Source organism: Melospiza melodia, chromosome 8, assembly GCF_035770615.1.
Source record: "Melospiza melodia melodia isolate bMelMel2 chromosome 8, bMelMel2.pri, whole genome shotgun sequence".
NCBI classification, from domain to species: Eukaryota; Metazoa; Chordata; class Aves; order Passeriformes; family Passerellidae; genus Melospiza; species Melospiza melodia.
The window spans coordinates 11,341,448-11,362,176 of record NC_086201.1 but is presented as its reverse complement, the minus strand read 5'-3'; the positions used below and the strand labels follow the sequence as shown (position 1 = coordinate 11,362,176).

General features: G+C 40.4%; 1 protein-coding gene across 2 annotated transcripts; it reads right to left on the bottom strand.

Moving 5' to 3' along the window:
• Positions 1–1,738: 1,738 nt before the first annotated feature.
• Positions 1,739–20,717, bottom strand: IQCB1 (IQ motif containing B1). Of its 2 annotated transcripts, none has more exons than XM_063161780.1 (14): positions 20,592–20,717; positions 20,059–20,287; positions 19,069–19,231; positions 17,248–17,377; positions 14,613–14,706; positions 13,452–13,551; positions 12,888–13,060; positions 10,326–10,438; positions 9,135–9,244; positions 5,052–5,194; positions 4,478–4,626; positions 3,897–4,025; positions 3,362–3,518; positions 1,739–2,287 (listed from the first exon to the last, which is right to left on the bottom strand). In XM_063161780.1, exons 2-14 carry the CDS (start codon positions 20,150–20,152, stop codon positions 2,058–2,060), a joined length of 1,785 nt encoding a protein of 594 aa, XP_063017850.1. In that variant the 5' UTR covers positions 20,153–20,287; positions 20,592–20,717; the 3' UTR covers positions 1,739–2,057. The 2 variants fall into 2 exon arrangements, with proteins under 2 accessions (XP_063017850.1, XP_063017851.1); XM_063161781.1 differs by lacking the exon at positions 20,592–20,717 and adding an exon at positions 20,435–20,519.
• Between the last annotated feature and the right edge of the window lie 12 nt (positions 20,718–20,729).

Here is a 20,729-nt window from a genome sequence, read left to right as displayed (position 1 = left end):
CTTGCTACCCAAAGGGGCACAGCCCAGACCTGTTGGGTATGACTAAACTCCCTTTTTTCTGCCTGCCTGAACAACCCATGCCGTAGGTTAATGCCCAAGTAACATCTCCAGGCTTTCTGGGCACACCTGTGGGCTGTGGCAAAAAGGAAAGCAGGAGTAGGACTGGACCATCACAGCTCATGGCCTCTCCCACAGTCTTTTTTTGGGTAATTGTTTAAACCAGACAGGACTGTTCACTTGGTAGCAAGTTGGAAGAGGCTTCTGTTAAGCTGTCAATATCTGTTCCCATTATTAAGACAAGAGTATTTTATTCCAGAAGGGGCTGCAATGAAATAAAATGCCAGTAACATGTCCAGCATGTGGTACAGAAAGATTTGAAAAGAGAAGGAATCAAACTACACCAAATCCCTGCCACTGTGAGCCAAGCAGGGCATCAGAGGAGGTTGGGAACCACTTTTACTGGGCCCAGGCTCTGAACTGGCCAAAGTAATTGGCACCCAAGAACATCTCCCTGCTCCATCCCAGCATGTGGCCCCTTTCTGGCTTGCTCTGCCTGGGACAGTAATAGGAACAAGTGACAAGTGATACAGCTATATACAGCCATAGGCATGTTCCCCCATGGCTCTCTTGCCTCAGTTTCCCTGGTCTGTAAAATGGATGTGACTGCAAACTCCTGGTGACAAGCACAAAGTAAAACAAAGCATTTTTTGGGGGCAGAGGAATTTGTGCTGCTGGACCAACAACTTGAATTCCTCCAGCAAAACAGCATCTTCCAGTAGATTTTCTGTTCACTTGAAAACCCCCATGATTTAGCAAATTGCATATTCCAAAGGAGGAGTTTATTATCCACTCCTCTAGCAGCAAGTGACAGAGGCCATTACAATAAATGGCATTTTGGGAAGATGGCTCTCTAATTCACTTGGTATTTAACACTGACCATGGGGGCTCAGCTCTGTATGTGAGATACATTCTGCAAAGCCCTTTTGTGACCATCTCCCTGCACCAAGGACCTGTTAGAATAAAGGTGATTAGGAATAAATGTAAGAGCAGAGGTTTCTGCATCAAAATAGTTTGGGCCAGAGGCTGCATGGCCAAGGGGACGATGATGTGCACAGAGGACTCAGGCATTTAGAAGGGAAAAGCTGGCTTGCTGCAGCTCATCCAGAGATGCTGGGTCATTTCCAGTGCCAGAGCTTGGCTGTTGAGGGATATCTTCCATCCCTTGGAGCACTTGGTGACTGCACCCTCTGCTCTTGTAGTTATAGGGTACCTGTCTTGTTATGGGCATGGCTCAAAACTAATACAGCAGAACTGTGCAGCTCAACAGACACCTGCAAGTGCCCTAGAAAATACTTAATGGATTGTTTCATCAATTAACTGTCCAAGAAAGGAATTGTGAGCCAACTCAGTGCATTCCAAATCACAGTTCTGTGAAAAAAAGTTAACACAGAGCACAGCTCTTCCTCCTGGCAGCCATCCAGTTATTAATTTCCATGTATCAGCTGTATCTCAATGGGCTTGGTCTTCTGCCCACTGTTTCTATTTATTTGTTTTCCATTCATCTCCACTAAAATTAAAACTCAAAGCCTTCCAGAGAGAATGGAAAGCAAACATGCTGAACCAATACTGCTGCCCACATACAACCAACAGAAACCCCTGCACTTTTTCCTCCTTTGTAGTGAGGCAAGATCTAATTTTTAAGACTTTCACCTGAAAAATAGCACAGGTAGCTATGGCATTAGCACTGTCTCAAATTCTTGTTTCAGACACATCAGTAACTGAAAAGCCAAAGGTTGTGAACTTATTTTTAAAGTGATACAAATTACAAAATACCTTCATTTAAAATTACAGTATTTAAATCCTATTTGCAACAGCACAATCAATAGGATCCAACTCTTGATGTACAGGAAGGGATTCTTATTAAGTAAAATGCACTAAAATAAGGCTTTGGTCTTTTTCAGTCTTTTTCAAATGTTTTCCTTCCTTAAAAACATACACAAGTGAGTGCATAATGCAGATATGAGTCTGGTTGAATATGTAATTCTTCTGCTTGTTACCTAAAAGGATTTCCTTCCTCCAATAAAGAGAGTTTCCAGTTCTGTGTTTATAGCATCATCAGGAATTACATCATCCTCCATAAACTCATCTCCAAGCTTCTTCCACCATGGCCAACGAGTGTATTTTAGCATAGTGTTGTGGGCTTGTCTTGCCTTGGTAGCTACAGGGATTGATCGACTCATAAAGGCACCAATATCTTTTTCTGTGGTCTCTGCTAAACCTGGAGCATCTGCAAGAACAGGAAGAAGAGTTTTCTGTATTTTGTTTGTGGTTTTATAAGTATTAAAAAAAAAATAATAAAAGGAACACTACCCTCCACTTCCCACTGTCCTAAGCCACTCCTTTCCTTGTGCTGGCATTGCAATTTTATGACTACATGATAAATCATAAATCTGACTGGAGTGGCAATCCAAATAAAGGCTAATCTGACAAAAGAAATACATAATGGGGTAGAAAGAAGAAAAGGGGAAACATGGACTACTTCTTTCAGGTGCAGTGGTGGTATCCACCAAAATGACTTCTTGTGGAAGCATAACCTCAGAGGATCTCCTGGTCACTACTGTGGATCAGTGCTCCTGGTACAGGGTGATATCAGCTTGGTGTTTCCACTGCTCTGGTGCAGCAGCCTTGTGGTTTCCCTGCTTGGGAGACCCAGTGTAAGTGTGTTGCTCATTTGCCTGCTCAGGGAGTGATGAGCTGCAGTGACACAGCACGTGACAGACTAATGGAATTCAGTAACTTGCTGAATTCTGCCCAGCTTGGGTGCTCTCTGGTGGCTGCAGTTTGCTACTCTTGCTTTTTCATGCAGCCACTTGTCTGGAATTAAGATAGCACAGTAGTGAATTCTGTTTCACTTAAAGCCAGGCCAAGAAAATGAAAACATGGAAATTGCAGCTCAAAGATTTCCCTTTTCATCTGGAAGGGGTGAGAGTGTTCTAACCAGCAGCTTACTCACAACATGAGAAAACAAACCAAAGGAAAACAAATGTGGGTGAATAGGTTGGGTGAGACCCCCTTTTTAAGAAATTCTAATGCCTGTTAGAGGGCTATTGCTTTTCTTGTGAACGTATCAGACAGACTTCTAGCAGAAGAATAAGATGCTCCTTGAAAAACAGATGTTTATTCTTAACCTACAGCAGCACTTGGATAATCTCTAACAAAGCCTGGATCTCAAGATAAGGCACATGGCAAAGAAAGATATTTCAGTTTTGAAATGAGGTTTTACCACTGCTCACTCTAATTTTCCCTGTAAATTGGTTTAATCCAGATGGCAATCAAAGCCATGAGCAGAGCAGTCACATACTCATTAGCAGCTCCACATCGGTGTTGACCTGAGCCAGCAAAGCCTCTCTCCTCTGTGCTGCTCTCTGATCCAGCCTGTTCCTCAGCAGGAACTGTGCCAGCTTTGCCTGAGCCTGCACATGCAATTCTTTACTCCCTTCTTCTGACATTTGGGAAGCCTGGAGGAAAATAAGTTTGTTACCATTAGAAGCTGGTTATTTTAAAACTTCTGGGGGTAGAATAATGCCTAAACCAGGAATGCAAATGCTGTTCCTAATTGTTAACTTTGTAATTTTGCTTCCTCTGCAACTCTCTTCAAAATTATCCATCATCATGTATATAAATTTTCCAATTACCGTTTGCTTTAACACTTTTTATTAGATTAATGGTTAAAATCCCCAATATCCTAGTGCCTTGCTGCCAAACAAGCAGGGTTAATACATACATACCTCAAATGGATTATCTTGATTATAATTTATGAAGATGAATATATTTCATCCCTACAGTATTTTACGTTGCATCATTAATGCAAATTATGAAATGACTAAGAAACAGACCGGATGCAATTTGATGTAGTCATCCACCTTCTGCTGCAAAGCTAGTCTCTGCTCATCAGTCAGTCCCTTGGGTTCTTTCCAAGGAGAGAGAGGTCTCATCCTCCTTCGTTTCTCCAAGAATTTACAAGCCTTTGTAAGGAACATACGAGAATATAACAATCACAGAGAGGAAATTTGTCTTCCCGTTTTGTTTATAAACAATCAGTGAAAGTGTTTCAGTACTGCATCTGTTAAAGCCTAAATGCAGCCATGATGTTGAAAAGACAACATACAAGGTCAGCATGAACACTAAATAGTAACAACACTCATAATAAGTTAGTGACTCATCTGTAGTATGATGACATTCCAATCCTGGGTTTCAAAGTAGCAGCTTTTATATTTTTGTTGCAAGACTGTATTAGGCTTTGTAGCCTATACAAGCTTTAACCCTTTAAAGCAACTTGTGTCTCTAGACTATCACCCCCAAGTAATTTTTTAATAACTTATGGCTAAATTGACAGTAAGAAAATAAACAGTTTTATGAGGCTTCACAACAATCCACTCAGTTCTATCTACTGTTAGACCAAAGTATAAATACTTACTGCTCTTTGAATGATGACAGCTGCCTTATACTCCCTAAGAGATTGTTTCTGCTGATGAAAAATTCTTCTTGCTCTATACCCTCGCCAGAATCTCTGGATAGTTAATGCTGATTTCTCCTCCATTTCCTGCATGTATTTATTCACCTGACCTACAAAGGTAACAAAAATCCAGTTAGAAGACTGCGGGTTATGTTCTCTTAACAATTTACATTGTTAATCCTCAAGCTAGAGAGCACCAAAAAACTTGGGTGCTCTCAGTTAAAAGCCCCTCTTTCCCCAGGGTGTCCTGGCTGTGGGTCAGATCTTGCAGATCACAGCTGCAATGGAGCTTTGTAACACAAGAAAACTGTCTCTCCCTTTCTCCTGCACCATTTTGAAGGCACCAGATCTTGATCAGTAGTTACTGAGCCCTGGGGGAATTAGCACATTCTCTTTCAGATAATTGGGTCAGGAGAAGAGACAGTAAGACTACAGTGCAAATAGACATGCAAGATTAGTAAATAGATTTGGGGAAATTGTTCCTAAGGACACCCAGAACCTTTAATCTTCTGCTATAGTTTAATATAAATCATACTGGCATGGACAACTTCCAGTAAGGCCAGCTGTCGTTCATGGAAGAGTCTCATGGCCCTCTGTCTCTGAAGTTGCATTTGCAGTTTTAGAGCTTCATCTTCCTTCTGTTTTGTTAAATGCTGCAGCTCCTGTTCCCGTTTAGCTCTGCAATACACAAATACATTAACAATTACCTAAAGTTGTCAATTTCTTTAAGGTATCTCTCCTTTTCTTTGTGTTAAATGGTCCAGCATTGAGAAAGAAAATCCACAAAACAATCTGCTATGCCAGCTGTTGGCTGCAGAATGACACCAAGCAATGAGAAGTCTTCTGCAAACTAACAAATTACCACACTATCTATAGCCACAAAAAACTCAGAACCACTCTACAAAATCAAAGTGTAACTCTTTACTTAGGATAAAGTTCTAAGGACTCTGAAGGACATTCCCCAATCTGAAGGGAATTACGCTTCATGTGGGACATTCACAGCCAGAATGAACTGGAACAACAATTTTGATTCCATCATCTGCTGAAGAGGTAAAGCAACATTAGCCATCTGTTCCAGTACCCACCTTTTCCAGTCCATCCATCAGCATGCGTGGCACCTGCTTCCCACAATACAAACAATTATTTTTGTACTGACTGTGAAAGGAGATCGGAATGTTGGCTGCCAAGCCTCACTTCTAAATTTTTAAGGGATTTTTTTTCTCCAGGAAATACAGACAGACACATTTGGTCCATCAACTTTGTTAGAGAACACTAGGAAAGAATTTTCTTGCAAATTCTTCCTGATCTTTTCTAGATTTGATGGTAGAGTGTTGCCCTGCTGAGCACTGGAAAACCTGCAGCACAAGTTTCACAGATGAGACAGTTGAAAACTCTGCAACTGGCCCTGGAGTGTTTAATCTACTAACATCAGGTACATCAATGAAATACACAGCAACATATCAATATAGAGACTAACATAAAATACCTAATATACTGATGTATTGATACTAATAATTACTGAGACCACTTGGCCATGGTCTCAGTGAAGTACGAGGAGGTGTGAGCTAAAGCTCTCCCTCCCTTCCCTGCTCCTTCTCATCCCAATGGACCCAACCTAGCAGCTTAAGTCTGAGAATGTACAACTTTACCCCACAACAAGGTAACAATGGGATTTCTCTGTTCCTACTGCAGCAAAATCACTTCCCCACTCAGGACCTGAGTCCCTCACTGGGCCCACAGCCCAGGGTTCTGCTCTCCTCTAGCCCTTTTCTGGGGACAATGAAAGAGGTGCTTTAAGCACTAGGAAAGAAAACCAACCAATGGACAAAGCAGAAGGGATGCCAGAGGAGGAAAATGTCCACAGACTAGACCTAATGTCCAGGTAATTCTGCTATTGCTGCATGGCACATACCTTTAGACTCACAGCACTAATGAGCTATTTGTGTTTCCCATCACTAGTATAAATTGAGCTATAATTTTTCCACCAACCATATCTTCTCTTTAGTTTCTAAAACTGGGAGAGATTGGGATGGAAACTGTTGTGTGAAAGAGATGCTCTGGATTTAAAGATCTGATCTCAACAGATAAAAAAGCCTCCACTACAATGTGACAGACAATAATCCTTTTACAACTGTAATGCAGACTTGAGATGTGCCCACACACCGACCTACAGAGACAGATCATGATACATGTGATTATATCAGAATGGTTTCAAGGAAACTAAAGGTTTTCAGCCCACACATTTCTACAAATTAAGGCTGTAATTTTTTACATTTTTAATTTAGGTAATTAATATTTTAATCCAAATATTATATTTCTAAGACAAATGAAGTCACAGGATCAAACAAGACTTTTGTTCACATTTTCTTGATAAAACTTTTAATATTTTGCCCATCAATTTTTATCAGCTTCACTAGGCTGAAAACTACAAAAATGTTTCATGAACTTCTCAGATGCACATCTGTGAAACCAAAAGTGTCTGTTAGGTATTTAAATGATTCTTTAGTACTGATTCTTTCCTATGTAGTCTGCAAAACACATTTGTCCTCTGCTTCTCCTAATGATAAGATATATTTGCTTGCACAAGACTACACTGTGACAGGGAACTGCCTCTGAACTAAAGTAAAACATACACAGAGTAAGATCCAAGCTTCCTTCTGCAGTTCATTGCACAGAGCAGCCTCCCTCTGCTCATCTCTTTAGAAATGTAAAATGGTTTCATTTTTGATGCATTATTAATAAAAATTATTGCCATTTAAAATGTCCTACAATTAGCTATGTAATAGTGAACTAGCTTCAAGGAAAGACCACAGGCTTTAACATTCACTGAGAGATATTTCTGAAACCACAGTTTCAAAAGTTTGTAACTTGCAGAGTTTTCTGCAGCTGCAGGTGAGCAAAGTTTGGAGTTTCAATCTCGGCACTATTTAACCACACTTGTTCTAAAATAAATCTGTGAACATAACCAGGACCTGACTGCTAAAAATTAAAAAGTACTCTTAAAAGCTCTTCTACAGTCATGTTTACAGTATTCCAAACACTATTTTTCAGTGTAATGTTTTGAGGTAGACAGAAGAAAACCAACACTGGCACTGTACAGTTCTGTATTTGCTCAGTACACTGGGACTGAGTGAGCCATGAACACACACAGCTGTAAGGACATTAATAAGTTACCATTCCTCTCAATATTAAACAAACACTTTCAAAAGTCCATTTAAATGACTTGAGAGCTACCTAAAAGGCACACACTAATGCTTACAATATTGAAAATATGACACAAGAGAGTCAAGCTGCTTGGTGATGGCTGATAGTCTCACCATGCTTTCCCTGCTGCTTTTCCATGTTACACCTTAGCCCATCATCCAAAATTTCTGGGCTATAAGTTTAGCTTGCAGGCTTGCAAGGTGCCTTATGAGGGAAGGAATATGGGCTTCAAGTGCATGGTGGAGTAAAAGGGAGTGACAAGGATGTCTGACTCCATCACAAAAGTGCAGGGACCAGTGGCCCTCAACAGACACACTGCTTGCCCCTGGAAATCTTTCAGAATTTAAAAACTACACCTTAGATAGTCCAATATCCTCTTAAGGCCAGTCTAGACAATAAAGCATAGTTGTTTGCTTTGTATTTCTTTGGTTACATGCAATGTGATTTGACAGTGATTTATAAGATCTACTTTTGACACAGTAATGATCAATGTGCAAAAAAAGTTTGAAAAAACTTGCTGTGGAGTCTACAGTTGATTTTAATCCCTTAACCCATGTTAAATTCAAACTAAATTTCTCAAAACAGTTAGCCTAACACATGCTAACATTACTGCTGCAGTGTTATTCAAGTGAGACAAGCATTATTTACATAGCTTCCTTCTTCTCTGCTGCTCCAAGGCAGAGGATACTGTTTCTAGGTCACTGAAGCAACTCTGCTTCTGAGAGCCAAAGATTTAAAATTTAATGAAGAACAAGGTCTTGCAAGCACTACACTGGCACTATGGGCCTTGGTTTCTGCAGCACTCTGGCATGTGCAAGCTCCATGGTAGCTCCAATGTAATTTACAGAACAATTGTGTGTCAAGTTAACTGTTAACCAGTTATCTGTCCTACCACCAGTACATCATCTTCCAGTGCTGTTTGGTGCAATGGAGGGATAGAGACTGTCCAAACAGACACAATTAGGGCCATGGAATGTAGGATGTAGAAGGACAGGCAAGGTGTGTTTAGCCTACAGGAAGGCAAATCTGTCTCTCACTACCTAAAGAAGTGTTAGAGAGCAGACACAGCCAGACTCATGGGGGTGCTCAGAAAAAGGACAAGAGGCAGTGATAAAGAGTGCAAATAGGAAATTCCCACTGCCTGTAATGGAAGAATTCTTCACAAGGCAAATCATTCAGCACAAGGAAAGGGATCAAGTGAGATGGTTGGATCTCCATCCTTGGAGACCTCTAAAACTGGATGTGGCCCTGAGCATCCAGATCCCATTTTGAGGCAGGCCTACTTCAAACAGGACACTGAATTAGATGATCTGAATTCTTCCTCTTCCTTTGTGACTTGAGAAAACCCAGCCCAACTCAAACCTTTGTACTAGATCCTGTTCTTTACTGCTTTTCACAAAGTCATACTATTTACCTGAAGCTTCTCTGTAAAGTGACCACTGCTTGGGGCAGCTTTTTCAGCCTTTTCCTTGTCTGAAATCCCCGCCACACTGCCTGGATTACACAGGCTGCTTCATGCTGCTTCTGAAATTAATAAAACAGTTGGTAGAATATTGTCCATGCATATAAAACCACTTTATTACTGCTTGCATAATTGAACAATCTCAACATTTGGGCAAACCCCATCAGTTAGTTTTCAAATGCATCAAATTGGAGAATTTAAGGTCTTATGAGACAGTTATTACCATGAACTCCATACTTGCTCCAAAAGCAGATAATCTGACCTGTATTGATGCTCTCTGTGATAAACAAATGAATCTACAGCACAAATGTATATATATGTAAAATCAATATGAAAAATTTGTATTTAAAACACCTGAAGCACTTGATATTTCAAATAGTGATTCAATCAAAATACCTGCACTAGAGAGGACAGAAAGACAACTTTGGAGAAAGAGCAGTAGGAAAAAAGTTAAATTTGCAGTATGATCAGAAGTCACTGAAATGCAAACATGAAAAAAATCTATTCTATTCTTAAATGGATTTTAGAAAAAACCACAAACAAACTGAATCACAAAACACCCTGCTCTGTTGAAGATGAAAGCAGGTCTCTGCAAACATAACATTTTCATTGATGTATTGTCTCTGAGAAATCTGCATGTAAATTTTTTTTAAGATGCTCCTGAAACACACATTGTCTCTTTCATTGGGAACACAGTCCAGGTGGTGTTCTTACTGCACATTTTCTGAACATGACTTAATTCTATGTAAATGCTGCCTAGAATTCAGAGATATAAATTTGTAACACTGATGTGAGAAAGGCAGATGCAGTTATTTTAATCTGATAGTTAGCAAAAAAAATTAATTATTTTCCCCCTATGATTATATTGAAATCTATGGTGAATCTGCACAGAAAGCCAATCTCTTGAGTCACAGTCCCATATTTTAATGACTAAGCAATTTCTTGATGTTTTAAAAAACTGCAATAAAATAATTTCAAAAAGGCAATTAAAAATGATTAACATAGTGAAATAATAACACAGGTTTGAAAAGTTCCTACAAAGTGATATAGTAAATCTCTTCTAAACATACACAAATCACATGTAAATAGGATTTCACATCTAAATAGGATTTTACATCTGAAAGTCACATTAAACTTAATCACCTGCATTTCTCCTTTTCCATTGGATTGTTCCAGATACAGCAGGTCCAAGAGTTGATTGACCTCCCTGTCAAATCCTTTGCCAGTCCACTGTTTACTTAAAAGCCCTTTCAATCCTAAGAGAAAGAGAAGATGCTAATTCAGTAACATGAATTTACCCTTTCAGTCTCTCAAAGTAACAAACTGTGAATCAACAAATTAAATCTGATTCTATGTGCAAAGAAGTGTGAGAGTTGAAGACCATCAGCCATTTTGAGTGTCAATGCATAATCTTATCAAAGAATGCCTGGTGCTCCAACTATTACAAAGAAGTATTATCCAGTGATTTTCTATGTCCGAGTCAGTATTGTGTTTATATCACTGACAGTCAAATTAGCAATGTACTTTCAGTGTCTTATCAGTAAGTCATTGTAAGATGCTAAAAAGAATTCAAAGCACTACACAAGTGCTGGGTGTTGCTAACACTCTTTTCTTATTTCTCATAGTAAAATTTATTTATTTCCAGCTGGAATTGTTTGATGTCTGCACAGCATCATTTAACTGTGAGTGCCTGTGCATCCAATCCATGAGACAAGAGAGCTTTTTGAGTTTGCAGTAGCTAAAAAGCAGCCTTGTGCTCCCCCCACAACACACACACACTCCCTATGCAAGTAGACATGTGCTAAAATGTTTGTATTAGACAAATCCCAGAGCCTAAGGGCTCTGCAGGGAGTTGGAGGGAAGAGGAAGGAGGTCAGGAAGTATGTGCATGTTTGCCTCCTGAAGAACTGCAGATTCAAGTAACTTTTCCATCTTCAAATTATTGTCCATAAACCTATTCATACACTGGGAACTCCAACACAACACTCACATGTACTTACAGATCTGGAGCACACAGAAATGGCACCTCTGTGGCACCATGTGCACCATTGTAGAAAAACAATGACAGGTAAGCACTTCAGGAGAGACAGGCAGGACTCCAGAGCCAGGCTACACAAGAGAGCTCCCTCACACAAGTGCTGTGGGTCTCACACAACCACTTGCCAGTCTCTGTGCAGACTACACAGCCATATGCTCCTTCTGGCTACTGGCAGGGAGCACCTCCAGAGTGCCTCACAGATGTGTCAGCCCATGCAGGACAAAAGGCCAGGCCCTCCAGGGAACCTGACACAGGGGCTGTGCTGGTCCTGGAGGTGCCCTCAGCTCCAGCAGGCTGCCTTCACTGGCAAAGCTCACACCAAAGCACCTCACTGCCACTGTGAAGCCAAGGGACTTCAATGAGATGGCCAGATGGTGGAAATGCTGTAGTGCTTTCTCTGTTGCTTTTATTCCTCAAAGTCTGTAAAGCACTCCAAAATCCAAATTAAAACTAACAGAAGGATTCTAACTTAAAAAAAAATAGAGAAAAAACACAATTTTTTTTCTTTTCTTAGTGGAAAGAGGAAACATGTACAGTTCTAAACTACTGTGGCATACTGTGATTCTAGAGCAAAATAAAACATTCTTTGATGGAGATCTACATGACTTCAAACAAGCCAGCATTCTACAGCTCGGATGATCAGACCATCAAGGCAGCTTCCCAAGAATCCACAATGTGATAGCAGCCTTAGACACACTATACTTAATTCCACAATACAAGGAATCCCTCCTCTCAGTTCTGCAGGCAAAAGGGTGGCAAAGCTGTTCATCTGGTCCAGAAATTTATCTGGTTGTTACTGTATAATAAGTAGTCAGCACAAGTGCAAAAAATAGGAATTGAACATTTCTTCTTCTTACTGTCTTTGTCCTCTAAGGACTAAGGCTGCTCACAAGTAGTTTTGACCCACAATAACATCCAGAACAAAAAAGACATGGCAGATATTATGCCTGTTCCTTAGTCTCCATGGGCATGCAAAGGGGTTTCCTGGAGCTTCCTGCTATGCTAGAGACAGAAACATTAAATGGGACACCTCATTAAGAAATGAATAACATAGAACAAATTATACACAGACTCAGTCTTATCATATGAAGGCATCGAGACAAAATGATAAATTAATCTCATGAATTCTTGGAAAGAGCTCATTCCAATTACTTGGATATCAAAAGACAGCCAGCTCCTGGATAGCTAAACAGCCCCCATCAGATGAGGAAACCTGCAACAGCCAGGGTCAGCAGGTCACTAAGTAAAACTTCATGCTGTGGATTAGTGAGCCTTAGCCTGTGGCAGATGTGACACAGGGCTCTCTGACTGTGGCAGTGCAGGCACCCTGCCAGTGCATCCCTCAATTACCAACCTGCACAGGGAAACAGAAAGAAGCAAAAGCCCATCAGGTTGGAAATCACAATCAACAACTTTAAAAGCCAAGTTGCCACATGCAGAGTGTTCAGTACACAGAAGAAAATAAATCTAGGGAACAGAAAGAGGTGCAGTACCTTAAACTGCAATGAAATTGAATAGAAGGGGGAAAAACCCACAAAGCAACGTGGCATTGCAGTTTCCACCTGTACTGGTGAGCTATTGAACCACAATGGGAAATTTCTGTCTTTTTATTTTCACAGGGAATGCAAGAGGAGGCTCAGTGATTGGTCCCATGCATGTTTACAAACCTTTGTAGCGAGCTGTGAGTAACTGCACAAGCTCCTTGCAAGATTTTGCCACTAATAACAGCAGTTTTGTGGCAGCACTTCCTACAGCAGGATTGGTGGTAGAGGACAGCTTATAAACAAGTTCATCCAAGACAGAGTGAAGGATCTCTTCTTCAACTTGAAGCAAGACAGAACTTAAAAAAGAATTAAAAAAAAAAAAAAAAAAAAAAAAGGGGGGGAATGGGACAGAAGTGTTAATTGAAAAACATGAGCTTTTTAACAGTGACTTATTTAGCTATGTCAGCTATATACAGCAAGCCAAGATGCCCCGCTAGCTGGACCAGGAATATGATCCAGACAGTACTACTGTTTCAATCAACCAATTAGCACTCTCTCAATTTAAGAAGAATAAAATCCCAGCTTTTTAATGTTTTTAATTTCTACTACAAAGACTAGGGGGGAAAAAACCCCCAAACAGTAAAACACAACAATGCTTGCAAATGGAAAGATTTTATTTTACCAAGCAGTAAGTAGCTAACTTTTCTATTTATTATTAAGAAAAATAATGATACAAAAACAACCAACCTATTGACCCTCAAAATATTGTGTAACACAGACATCATTACAATTGTTGTTTCAACATCATCTGTTATTAACAACTGCAGGAAGCGATCATTTTGTAGTACTGCAAAGAAAACCAAAAACAAGCAAATAAGAAATCATGAAATAAGAACCAGACTTGAAAATACCATAAACCAAATAAACTTCATCAAAAGTCATAGCAAGTAAACCCAGACACTGTTTCTGGAACAAACTCCCTCATTTATAATTCTTACACTGAAATTTACTGAGATAACTAAACTACTTCAACCTCCAAAACACATGGTGAATCCTGTTTTTTCTGCCTTTGGACATCCCTCAGGCATTGATGCTGCAAGGGAATGAAAGCTTTAAACCCCTTTATGTTACAATAGAACCCTTTTCTTACAACAACAGTGAAATTAACACTGGGGAAACAAAATCTGGAAAAGTTAAGGACCTCAAACTTGACAGTTTGTTACCCCAGATTATTTAATGCAAGTACACTGATATCATTAAAGCACCATCTTTCTTATCCCAGTGTATCACTGGCTATGTATTCAGTAATTTTTCTGACCATTTGTGGTTTTAGTTATATATCTTATGATCCTTTTCAGTTTTGTCCAATACTAGAAACAAAACCAAATTCTGCTTTTCAGAATCAGTGTGATTAACATCAGTTTAAATGAAAGCTTCTTTTGGTCAGAAATATATATAGTGAATTTTGCTAGATATTTGTAAAATTTCTTGTCATGTAAAAAACTTCAGAAATCTGTCTCCAAATCTATCTACTTAGGTTAGCAATGTACTCTGGTCAAATTTCTGCATATTTTAATCACATACAGGAAAAGATCAATTGTCTCTTATTGGGAAAGAAAAACCCCAACAACCTGATTTTTAAAAGGTATAGACTTACAAAGAGAAATTACAGGATGACACTTTTAAATGTTTATCTCTGAAAGACTAGAAGGGGAACTCTCGAGTATTTCCCTTCAGTGGATATTTACCATTTCAGATATTGCTGTTGAGCTGAATACTTAAAAAGACTGATTTAACACCTACTCAGGTTTAGAAGACTAGGTGAAGATTAGCTTAAGAATGAATTTTGAAACTTGTAGTTGCCATAAATAAATGTTCAGGCGTTCTGTGGGTTGGCATTTCCCTTACCACGTGCTGCTAGTTGGATATGCCCGCCGAACAGCCAGCAGATGGCATCAGTTACTGTTTGGAACCAGTGTAAAAAGTCTTGTTTTTCTTTATCCTAAAAAAGAGAGAAGTAGGTAAAAACATGTGTATTTATCTTCATTAAGGGCTTCATCTTGATGTCATGGGAAGGTTTGAATGCCTCAGGAATTTGGCGACCAAACTTCCACCAAATTTCCAAATGAAGTTGGTGAAACTGTAGGAACTAGTTAAAAAAAAACCACTCTAACTTGTGAAACATTTGAGGTCAGAGATCAATGAAGAATATCTGAAGATACTAAAAAAATAAATGCATGCATTTGGGAAAAACAATCACAACAATGAGAGAGAAATCTTGTTTACGCCTTAAAAATACTTGATAGCAGTGGAAGGATAAGACAAATGATAGCTCAGCAAATATGCATCACAGATTTAATGTACTAAGTGGGAAATATATTACTTTAAAGAAGAGGGGGAAAATAAAAAAAGGTATGAAGTGGCCAAGGACACAGTCAAAATGAAAAAGATTCCTGATAACTGGTATGGTGAAGCTTCAGAAGCACCTCCTAGCTGGAGGTGTGGGAGCAAACACCAAACCACTATAAAACTGAAATTTGATCTGTTTGCCAAACAGACTACATCATGTGCTTGCCTGTGATAGCACTGGACTGGAAAAAACCATAGAATCAATCATAGAATGGTAGGAAAGGACCTAAAGTCCATCCTGTTCCAGCCCCACTGCCATGGGCTGGGACACTTAACAGTGGACCAGATTTCTCAGAGCTTCATTGAGCCTGGCCTCGAATGCTTCCACAGACGGAGCACCTACAGCTTCTCTAGGCAGCCTGTCCCAGCATTTTACCACCCTGACAGCACAGAATTTCTTCCCAATACCTAATTTAAACCTCCCTCTTTCAGTGTAAGGCCATCACCCCTTATCCTGTCACTACATGCCATTGTAAAAAGTCCCTCCATCTGTCTTGCAGCCCCTTTAGGTACTGGGAGGTGACATAAGTTCTCCTCAGAGACTTCTTCACGCTGAACAACCCCATATCTCAGCCTTTCTTCACTGCAGAGGTGCTCCAGTGCTCCCCTCTGACCAGCAGGAATTCAGGTTTTAACATGTGAATGCACATACAGAGGCACATTCCAGTCTGTATTCCAAGTGTGAGCCACAGACTACTGGAAATCTGGAATCTTGGTGTGTGGAACAGCAAAAGGGTTTTTGACAGTACTTCACTGCTGACAAATGTTGCTACAAAGCACATGGTCAGACACCCCACATTAATTCAGCCTCCACAAATGAAACCCTGGGAAGCCCAGTCCTAGATCCCAGCTGGAGCCCCAGCCCTCAGTCAAGGTTTAACTTTGTATTTGGTCCAGACTGACAAGGAGAAATACAAAATAACAATAATATGTTAAGCTGTAATATTGTCTGTTCTGTGTTTTGGCAACATGTCAGTTTCTGAAAGCCATTTCACTACTTCCCTTGACTTCAAAAACTTGTACAAAAAGCAAAAAAGAGTAGAATAAATTTTAAATCTCTACTGGTAGAGTGGGATTTCCAAAATTCCACTGAGCAAGCATCAAGTCTGGGTGCCCAGTCACCTCTGAGACCATGAAGTTTAAAAGCCAAAGTACTAATTACAATGTAGACTGCATTTGCATTCAAAAGAAATCTTTGCCCACAAGCATGACTCAAGTAGCATGTAGGCTTAGACATAATAAGAAAGTATGGGGGAAATTACATATTGTGGATAAGAGTCTCCTGGGATGTCATTTAGGAAGCTTCCTTGTCAAGCACAAAATGCACTTCTCAAGTACTGCACTAACAGAAACTATGTCATTGCACTGATGCTTTCTGGGAATTGATTGTCTGTGGTGTCTAACACAATACTTTGCAGGAAAACTTTGGCTAAGTGCAAGAAGCCAGTGAGCCAAGAAATGAGATAGTATGGGAAATGGGGATATTAAAAGAAACTGTCAGAATCCATGAAGATGGTAATTTAAATTACTCATGGGTGTTTGTTTGTTGGGGGTAGTTTGCCTTCTGATTCTAGAACTCAGAATACTCCAGAGGCATAAGGGAACCTCGCTGAGCAAAACCCTTCTTCATTGCAAAAAAGGAGGAAAATGTGAGAAAGTGTTTAAATCTATAAATTCATGAAGTCTGCCTTTGGCATTCTCCATTTGCAAGTTCAGAAACAGTGAGCATTCTTGGAATTTTTTTGCCAATTATGCAGCAGAAACCGACTGACAAAACAAACTTCAACAAATCTGATTTAAAATCTTAGGACTCCCTAAACCATTTTTAGTAAAGCTGAATAAAATGAGTGAGAACTAAGTCATTATGAAGGCTGAACTAATGATATGCAAAGTTAAGACACTACCATGACTGCTGTCTTTTGTAGGGCTTTGTATAGTGGTTTTGCACAAGTCATGGAGAAAATGCTGCACAATTACAGATTTCAGCTTCAGAGCTCAGAGGCATAAAAAAACTACTGCAATTTCTAGAAAATAAATTTTCCTAATACCATATCCCCAGAATAATATCCTACTTATCCAATATGCAGAAAGTTTTCAGGCATTCTCTGCTTTTTTAACCATGAAATGTAAATACCTTGATTGCTCGGATAAATCGTGCTTGCAAGCGTTTTCCCAAAACCAGCAGGCTGTCTATAACTGAAGGAAGAAACTTCCTGTAAAATTCCTCAGGATCTTCTTTCACCTCTAGGCCTACACAACAATGACTGAAACGGAGTAAAACAAAACAAAACAAAAAAGAAAGAAAAAAGGGAAAAAAAAAGTCAACCTGAATAGTCAAAGGCCTGTTTGAACAACTTTGAATGAATGTCACGTCATCAGAGAAATGCTTCAGTGGCATGGGACAATTCCCCCTGAACAAGAGCTCACTGCTGGGACTGGCTCCAAGGTGGCTGCCTCCAAGGAAGAGCAGCCACTGGCAGGTTGGAGACCATATTGCTACTTATTGTGGCATTTCTCAGTCAAAAACAAACATATCCAACACACTTTCTCCTTTGGCTTCATAGAATCTGTTCAGGCTTGTTCTATATTCTAAGGAAGGGCTCTGATGGTCATAAGAAGGGAAAAAAAAAAAGGCAAAATAGAAAGGTAGAAAAAAAACCTCATAAAGGAAGACCAGTAATGAAGGGGGTGCACATTTGTCAGTAAAAATATGTATAAAAAATATACCACAAAACCTTCAGTGAGCCTGTCTACAACTTTTCTCAAACTGAGGAAGGCATGTGGGCCAGAAATCAGTTCCTCAGATCTCAGCTGTCTTATTTTACTCACCACGTCAGAACACGTCAGTTGTTTCTGGAAGACTTTTTACAAGAAACTGCATGTTTTACAACTGATAAGTTGTTTCAATTCTGCACTCAGCACTGATACCAGTGCAACAAAAGAGTCTTCCTGACTTTTTATGAATTTTGCTTTCTGATATCTTATCTAGGCTATATTAACATTGTGGGAATGCACACACATAAAGCTGTCTACCAAAGCCCTTGGAAAACAAATTCTAGGCATGAGGCTGAGAATCATCTAGCTACAAAAGGACATTTTTAGAGCTAAAATAAATTTTAGTATTCTCTGCAACTGAAACAGCTTTTAGGGGATGATTTAAGTATCACACTACTCTGGTGATAACTCTTGCATCCCTTACTGAAATTCCTTGCATTAAAAATTCATACTGCAGATATGCTATAAATAAGAGATGGTCACATAATTACTTCATGCCTTAGAATTTTACTCCTTAGTTAAGCCAAAACTAAACTGGAGGAAAATTTAAAATGTATTATTTTTCCTGACATTTAAAATTGAGATTGGATCACTGGGGGTTTGAGTTTAAAGTTTTCTTATTTACAATGCCATTCTCACAATATTCCTACATCAGGTTATCTAGTCTGTATGAACTGTATCATCGATTATATTTAAAAATGTAAGTAGATACTTCAAACTGGTATATTAAATAAATATTTAAATACAGTCAGGCCAAGCATTGAGTCAATCAGGTTGAAGATCTTTGCAAGATGAAATCTAAGCAAACAAAATAACAATTTTTAAATACCTACAATTCAAAATGATATAATCACTGGGTAAAAACTGCTGCACTAGTGAGTACTGTCCACAAAAAAAAGGTAAAGCCAACACAAACCCTGTTCTCACCATATAGTTCCCCCAGCTCAATGAAACACAATGCAAATGAATAAAACAGGACCAATTAGGCTATGCCTGACCCCTCTGCTCTTGACTGCTTCCCTGCACTTTAACCCTGGCCTTTCCTGAACAACAAGCCTTGTTCTGGATGGGAGCCAATGTATTACAGCTTGAAAAGAGAAAGAGCAAGATGAAAGGACAGAAAGAAAACTGGAAGCCCTCTTCTTAGCCTTTTTTTTTTTTTTTTTTTTTTTTTTTTTACCTCAGTATCTCTGCTAGCTGGGCAGCAGTAGCCCAGGCTCCATGCAGCTGAGAGTGGTCTTGCTTAAGGACCAGCAGGCAGTACTGAGTAAGACCATAGTCATATATATCTTGCTTAATTTTATTTGATTCTTCACATCCTAAGGAAGGAATGCTTAAAATTCCTGTGGGAATAAAGTGGGAGAGAGACAAAGAAAAACATAAGATTCTGATGTGCAGGGTTTTTTTTCCTTTTTCTAAAATATATGCTCTAAGAAGAGTATATGTACACAGAGCCAGGATCCAGGATTAAAGTAATTGTAAAAGTGCTAACAATACCATTAAATATTTTGTCAGCAATTTCTGCTGCTACAGCTACAACTCATTTGTAAAATTATATGACAATTGAGAAGGGATAGCTAAACTTAGGTTTCCATTTTCTCTCTACATATTTAGTAGCAAAACATACATTACCTGGGATATGAACCATTTGTATGAATTTCCTAGGCTAGAAAAAACCACAACCACTGGGAAACATATAGCTTCCTTATAATTACATCTCAATTTAGAACAGGACCTGACTTGTTTCAACCATTCCTATGAGCAGTGGCTGTATAGCAGAAGGAAATACAGGGAAGTCACACAGGAGTTCATGATCTTGTTTCTGTGTTAAGATTTCAAAACTGAATATGGACAACCACCCTGGCTCTCTGCCCAAAGAGCACTGGGAGAAATTATTTGACCAAGTGTAAGATCCTTGCCTGTACCAGCAGGGAAAGGGCCCACATTATCAGCGTGACAGCTGAAAAGCAGAAAAAAAATTCTGTCCATTTGCTCCTCAGCTCCTCCTCCTTAGTTTTGCCAAGTCAGACGCCTCTCTCAGGAAAAGCTGCCGTATCAACCTTTCTTACAGAGTTTCAGAAAAACTTTCTGTATTTAAGGAGGTAGACGGAAGAATGACTAGCTATAGTTCACCAGCTCATAATTTTATTTTAGGAACGGCACTAATTACCCTTTAACTTCAGCAGCAGCAGGGGAATGTCCTGTTCTCTGCTCTCAGTGATCTGAGCAGCCAAGGCCAGGACCTGGGGGTCCGTGCCTGCCATAGGGAACAGCCAGGAGAGCACACCACCATCGATTCCAGCCTCCTTCCTTTTTATGTTCAGGCGCGGGGTCCTCACGCCACTACTTCATCCCAGCTCCTGCAGCACAGCTGGAAGCCTCGGGCTGCAGGACTCCCCCTGAGAAAGGAAACAAACATGGAGGAAGCCCCACTCGCGCTCCCTCCCGAGGCCGCGGGCCGCCGGACCGGCTCTGCCGGCAGGGCGCACCTCCGGCCGGGCAGCCTGAGCTCGGCCCCACGGGGCGGGCAGCAGGAGCGGCCTCACCTCACCCAGGGCCGGGGAAAGGGCAGAGGGAGCGGTGCCCTCTCCCAGCGGCGCCGCTGTCCCCGGGAGCGGCGGCGCCGGTGCCACGCAGCCCCCAGACCGCGGGGCCGCTCGGGGCGCTCTGAGGGGACCCGCACGCACCCGCGGCCCCGCTCACCGCCGCGCGGGGGCTCCCCCACTGCGGGGGAGGGAGCGAGGGGGGATTGGAACGCCGAGCCCGCCGTCTCCAACGCGACGGCTCCCCCACGCCCCCCTCCCCTCGCAGCTGTGTGGTCGAGGCCTCTCTCCGCCAACC